The following is a 6,382-nucleotide window of genomic DNA, read 5'->3' on the forward strand; positions in this document are numbered from 1 at the left end:
GCTTATTTGAGTTATGTGACATTATGCATTTTGTCTGTGTGATATATATGTTATATTTTGTGTTTATTGAGATTGGACCGCAGGGTCCAACCCGAGTTGTGGGATCGGAGGGTTTCCACCGAGAAGGAGACCGGAGGGTCCAAACCTAGCTGTGAGACCAGAGGGTCCTCATTGAGACACATAACCAAAAGGTCCACACCAAGACGCATGAGACCAGAGGGTCCATGCCGAGTTATAACCATGAGAGGCTATTTGTGTATGTGGTATTTCGGGGAACACATTAAGCTTCGTGCTTACCATGTTATGTGATATTTGTTTTAGGTACTTCTCAGGATCGTGGGAAGGCATCGACTTGATTGTACACACATATGAGCTGGAGATATATTTTTGGAGGATCCTGGATTTGTGATAAACACTTTTTGAAATATGTGTTGATAATTGATACTTGAGATTTTTGAGAAAATTTGACATGTGTTTTATTGTGTTTGAAAATGAGGCGATCCCATCTTTTGGAGAAGAATCGCTCCTTTTATACCTGCCATTGGGGGAGCATGTCCTCGACAGTACTTTTTGTCTCACCTGGGCCGACAGAACGTGGAGGCATCCTATTGGCGGATCGTTCACCACTATCGGTTATCTGCTATTGGTGTAGAACTAACAAAGGGTAGCACTCTGAGCACTACACTTGTCGCTATGAGGAGCGATTAGTACTGTTTTGGCTTTCTATAGACTAAAGTTTCTCGTTCTAAGTCAGACCTTGGCGTTAAAGCGTCGGGGTCTAAGTGTGAGGTCGCGAGGGCGAGGGCCCGGGCCTAGCACTTATGTTGGGTAGCGACTGTCAACTAGGTCGTCCTTCATATAACCGTCCTGTTATCTTTAACGTATTCCTAGAGTGATATGTTAACATTTATGTTTATTATATATTTTATGTTACATGGGGACGTTCCTAGTGAACGGTGTTCCAGCTTTCGTTCCGTTTGATTCGGGTGCCACCCGATCGTTTGTATCTCTTGTGCTTAGTAACAGATTTGTGACGCTCCATGGGAGCTTGATTATCCATTACAGGTATAGATCGCCGACAATCATCCCATGAGGATATCGAGGGTTCATCGGGGTTGTGTTCCGGATGTATTTAGCGAGCAGTATCCGGTTTATTTGGTTCCTATTCCTTTGCGCGAGAGCAATGTCATCATGGGGATGAATTGGTAGGATTAAAATTTGCTTACTTACATAATGTATATATAAAAAACACATTTAACATGATACTCTAACATCTTTCACATGGTAGGATTAAATTTTGCTTACTTACATATTGTATATATAAAAAACAAATTGCAAGAAAGTCACTATATTACCATAAATTTTTGATTTTGATACTGAGTTATTTTTTTCAATTATTTCATTATATTTACAATTTTATTTCAATATCAACCAAATGACCGGTTCTCTCTGTTCTTCCGGTAACCGTTTTTCCTGATATGCGATAAATTCACTAAGTTTAACAAAATGTTGATTTTGACACCGAGTTTCAAATTGCAAGAAAGTAAATATATTACCACAAAATTTCGATTTTCACATCAGGTTTTTTTATCTCAATTATGTCATTAGATTTACAATTTTGTTGCAATGTAAACCAATTGAGCGATTCAGGAGATGTTATTATGGTTTAGAAGTTTGATTTAGAAGCTCGATTTGTACAACAAAAAATGCAGGTCGATCCAATGGTTCAAACTCACTTACAAATCAGTGAAAAAAGCATAGTCACCATTTCAAGAGATGTTATTGTGGTTTAGAAGCTCGATTTGTACAACAAGTAAATGAATACCCCTACAAAGTAGATATAAGACCCCTACAAGGTCGATTTGTATAACAAATAAATGAGTACTCCCAAAAGGTTGATTTATTTGTACAACAAACAAATAAAGACTCCTATAAATTAAGATCCCTACAAACTAGCTTCTAAACCAATTGACCGGTTATCATTAACTAGCAAGTTACCAAATCAATGACATACTAATATTGTGACATGGAAGCTACGTAAGATCTTATATGGTAGTATTGAGCTTTAAAATAATAGGATTTTTCATTAACTAGGCAAAAATAATAGGATTTTTTTGAGGTAATCGAGTAAAAAAGAGTTCTCTGGTAAAATTAAATAGGATAATTTGAATTTTTTTTATCCGGTAGTCATGATATTGTCATGTCATTTATCGATACAACCCCTATATTTGAAACTAGGCCTGACAATTGGGTTGGGTTCGGGTTGGTGGGCCGGCGGGTCAGAAAACACAAACTCAACCCAACTCATATAATATATGGGATGACGGGTTGTCGGGTCACGGGTTGGTGGGTTGGAAACCTTAACCCAACCTAACCCATATAATCCGTTTAAGTATATGGGTTCGTGGGTTCAGAAGTTAATGAGTCATACCCAACCCATATAACCCGTTTAATAAATAAGCAACATATTTTAAAAAATGAGGTTTTTTCAATATAAATTCATAAAATTATTAAAGTAATTAACATAAAAAAAAAGGTTTTCAACATAAATTCATAAAGTCGATAACATCCAAATAAAAATGAAAAATTAAAATATTCATAGAAAGTGGATGTATTCTTCGTTCGTGACTCGTGAAAATAACGACATGTATTTTTTTCTGATTAACGAATCGCAAATGCAGATTAGTCACATATGAATACGGATGAAAATCAAATTTCATTAATAATTAAATATCATTTTTTAAATGTAATATATATATATATATATATATATATATATATATATATATATATATATATATATATATATATATATATATATATATATATATATATGGGTTGGCGGGTTGACCCGCGAACTCAAACAGATAACCCAACCCAACTCATGAAATAAATGGGTTGGTGGGTTGACGGGTTGGCGAGTCAAAAATCTCAACCCAAACCCGTCTATTTTCGGGTTGGGTCAGTGTTGGTTTACAGATTGAGTCGAGAGTTGACACACCTATTTGAAACTCAATCCTAACACGTAAAATCTTAAGTGGCTTCCACATAACAATATTTCATGTCATTTATTTAAAACCTGCTAGATTGATGGCAACCGGTCAGATGGTTTAGAAGCAAGTTTGTAAGGATCTTCATTTATTTTATTATTATTATTATTATTATTATTATTATTATTATTACTATTATTTATTTATTTATTTATTTAGGATGGGGGGGGGGGGGGGGGGGGGGGGGGAGTGGGGGATCTTCATTAATTTAGTATACAAAGAAATTGACATTGTAAGGGTATTTTTTTTATTTGTTATACAAATCAACCTTGTACGGGTCTTATATGGACATTATAAAGGTCTTCATTTATTTGTTGAACAAATTGAGCTTTTAAACCACAATAGCATCTCCTGAAATGGTGATTACGCATTTTTTGCTGACTTGTAAATGAGTTTTAACCATTAGATAGATCTTCATTTATTTGTTTACAAATCGAACATCTAAGCCACATTAACATATCTTGAATTGGTCACATTGTAAAAAATAATAATAATAATAATAATAATAAATAAATAAAATTCAATGTCAAAATCAAAATTTTAAGTAATTCTTACGATTTGAAACTCAATGTCAAAATCAAAATTTCAATAAATTTATTGATTTTATTGCAATTCGAGAAAATTGATTACCGGAACAATAGAAAGAATCAATTATTTAGTAATATTACAACAAAATTATAAATATAATAATATAATTAAAAAAAAATATAGATATCAAAATTAAAATTTTATTATAAGAATTTATTAAAAAAAAAATGTTTTAACTTAACTCGCCATACAAAGAACAAAATGAAATTGAAAATCGTACTTCAAGAACAACTCGACCATGTAGCAAAATCTCGTTCTCCAACCTCATGTGAACTTTATCGCCCTTTGAGACTTTAATGAACACGTGCTACCCTACTTTTTAACGGCAGAAATGCTTAAATTTTCTTCCGTTTCTCTCTCACACACTAAAGTGGTGGCTGCGTGTCTCCGATGAACTCCATATTAAGAAAATCAGTAATTGCTTTCCCTCCTCAAGATTCACACGAAATCGATATTAATTCTGTATTTGCTATATACGCACCCACATCTAAATCAAAAGAACCCTAAGCCAAGATTTTCTTTCCGAATTCATAAATTCAAAAGTATCCCACCAAATCCCTTAAAGTACTCACACAAATCTGTACTATATATTAGTTTGTACGAGGATTTTAGTTGTAGTAGCAAAAGGGGTGGTCTTGATTGTTTTCAATCGGTTCAATTTGATCGGATTGGAGATGGGGGCGATGACGTCGTCTGTGGCGGCGAAGTTCGCTTTTTTTCCACCGGATCCGCCGTCTTACAGATTGGTGGTGGACGAATCGAGCGACAGTGGGAAATTGAAGATGACGGATGTGTCTGAGAGAGCCAACGTTGACGTTCTGAAGCTGAAAACGAAAAGGGGGACGGAAATTGTGGCGGCGTATGTCAAGAATCCGGTGGCGTCACTCACTGTGCTTTATTCTCACGGCAACGCCGCTGATCTTGGTCAGATGTATGACTTGTTCTGCGAACTCAGTGTTCATCTTCGAGTTAATTTAATGGGGTTAGTCTCAATTTCCCCAATTTGTTCAAAAAAACATGAACTTTATCATCCAAATCTTTTGGATCATTTCTCTTACATGATGAACACTTGATACATCGCAGGTATGACTACACTGGATACGGGCAATCTTCCGGGAAGGTAGGATTAATCTGAATGTCTGAAACAAATCAAATACACATATGATTTCGATACCAATTTGCTAAATTACACACCTTTAATCATCTTCACAGCCTACTGAACAAAACACATATGCCGACATTGAAGCTGCATATCGATGCCTTGAAGAAACTTATGGTGTAAAAGAAGAAGATGTCATCTTATACGGTCAATCTGTAGGAAGTGGACCTACTCTCGATTTAGCTGCCCGTTTATCAAGATTACGGGCAGTTGTTCTTCACAGCCCAATCATGTCAGGAATCAGAGTCATGTATCCTGTTAAACGAACATATTGGTTTGATATATACAAGGTCAAAATTCATTATTTACAATTAATCAATTATCACTATTCAGTATTCACTACTAGTCTTTATAGTTACTGTTTGTTCTTACAATGCAGAATATCGACAAAATCCCATTAGTCAAGTGTCCTGTTCTGGTTATTCATGTACGTGTTTGTGAAATGTGAAGTCATATCCAAATTGTGGGACCCGTTTAATCATTTTATCGATAATGTTGTGTTTTTATCAGGGTACGAAAGATGATGTTGTGGATTTTTCACACGGGAAGCAGCTTTGGGAGCATTGTGTGGTAAAATACGAACCTTTATGGATCAAAGGCGGGAATCACTGTGATTTGGAACTCTTCCCGGAGTACATTCGACATTTAAAGAAGTTCATATTGGCTGTTGAAAAGTCAACACGTTTAAAGAACTCTTCGGGTTCATTAACAGATAATGATATTGATTGTAGAGAGAAATCAAGGCCCAGCACAAGTACAGAAAAGTCAAGACCGAGTGTTGACCAACCTGAGAAAGGAAGAAACAGCATTGATCGGTCTGGTTAGCTTAAGCTAATTCCTTCATTCGTTTATTTGTTTATTTGTTTATTTGTTTATTAGCAATAAATGTTGTTGAAATGTGGATGATTATGGCAGATTTGGAGGTATGATGAAGGCGGCAGTGTTGTGCAATATTGATTGTTTCAAGCCCACGGGTGCAATGGGGGTGGAAGGATCGTGATTTTGTGAAGATTTATGTTTATTGAATCGGGTATTTTGTTGGTTTACTTGTGTTGTTTTGATTGTGAGTTGTGAAGTGTTGTTAGATAACGAAAAGAAATTGATTTTAATTAGGCAGATGTATGTATGTATTTATGTATCGTATAGATTCTGTCAAAAGTAATAATGTTTATCTTGGATTGGAAGACGTTGGAGGGATATTTCCAATGATAAGGATGACAAACAAGGGAATTACGTCTTTTGTACAAACAACGAGGTGTAATTTTTATCTCATTGACATCACATGCCAAACATAGTACACCTTGTTCTGTTTTGTCCGGTCCTGTCTGTGTCTCTGTATAACCCTTGGGAAAAAAAACATGGTTCTTTGGGGAACAATTTATTGTCAATGACTCCTTTTGTGGATCATGTGTTGATGCTTGATTGTATTGAATGGATGTGGTTCGACTTTTTTTTGGTGTAGACTTTGATTTGAATCAAGCATGCATGGTGTTACATTAATAATGGCATTTCTTGTTTCAGGTGTTTGCTTTTAGATCATGTGATTGTGTCTAAAAGGTATAAAGCTTGCTCTTTGTGGAGTTGA

General features: G+C 35.4%; 1 protein-coding gene across 3 annotated transcripts; it reads left to right on the forward strand.

The window, feature by feature from the left end:
• Window positions 1-3,869: 3,869 nt before the first annotated feature.
• Window positions 3,870-5,981, forward strand: LOC111876030 (uncharacterized). Of its 3 annotated transcripts, none has more exons than XM_023872554.3 (6): window positions 3,870-4,620; window positions 4,722-4,758; window positions 4,851-5,087; window positions 5,177-5,224; window positions 5,308-5,617; window positions 5,713-5,861. In XM_023872554.3, exons 1-6 carry the CDS (start codon window positions 4,313-4,315, stop codon window positions 5,724-5,726), a joined length of 954 nt encoding a protein of 317 aa, XP_023728322.1. In that variant the 5' UTR covers window positions 3,870-4,312; the 3' UTR covers window positions 5,727-5,861. The 3 variants fall into 3 exon arrangements, with proteins under 3 accessions (XP_023728322.1, XP_023728321.1, XP_023728320.1); XM_023872552.3 differs by having other exon boundaries at window positions 3,871-4,620; window positions 5,308-5,612; window positions 5,713-5,981; XM_023872553.3 differs by lacking the exon at window positions 5,177-5,224 and having other exon boundaries at window positions 5,308-5,612; window positions 5,713-5,981.
• Window positions 5,982-6,382: the final 401 nt, after the last annotated feature.

Source organism: Lactuca sativa, chromosome 4 (assembly GCF_002870075.4).
Source record: "Lactuca sativa cultivar Salinas chromosome 4, Lsat_Salinas_v11, whole genome shotgun sequence".
In the NCBI taxonomy this organism is placed as follows: Eukaryota; Viridiplantae; Streptophyta; class Magnoliopsida; order Asterales; family Asteraceae; genus Lactuca; species Lactuca sativa.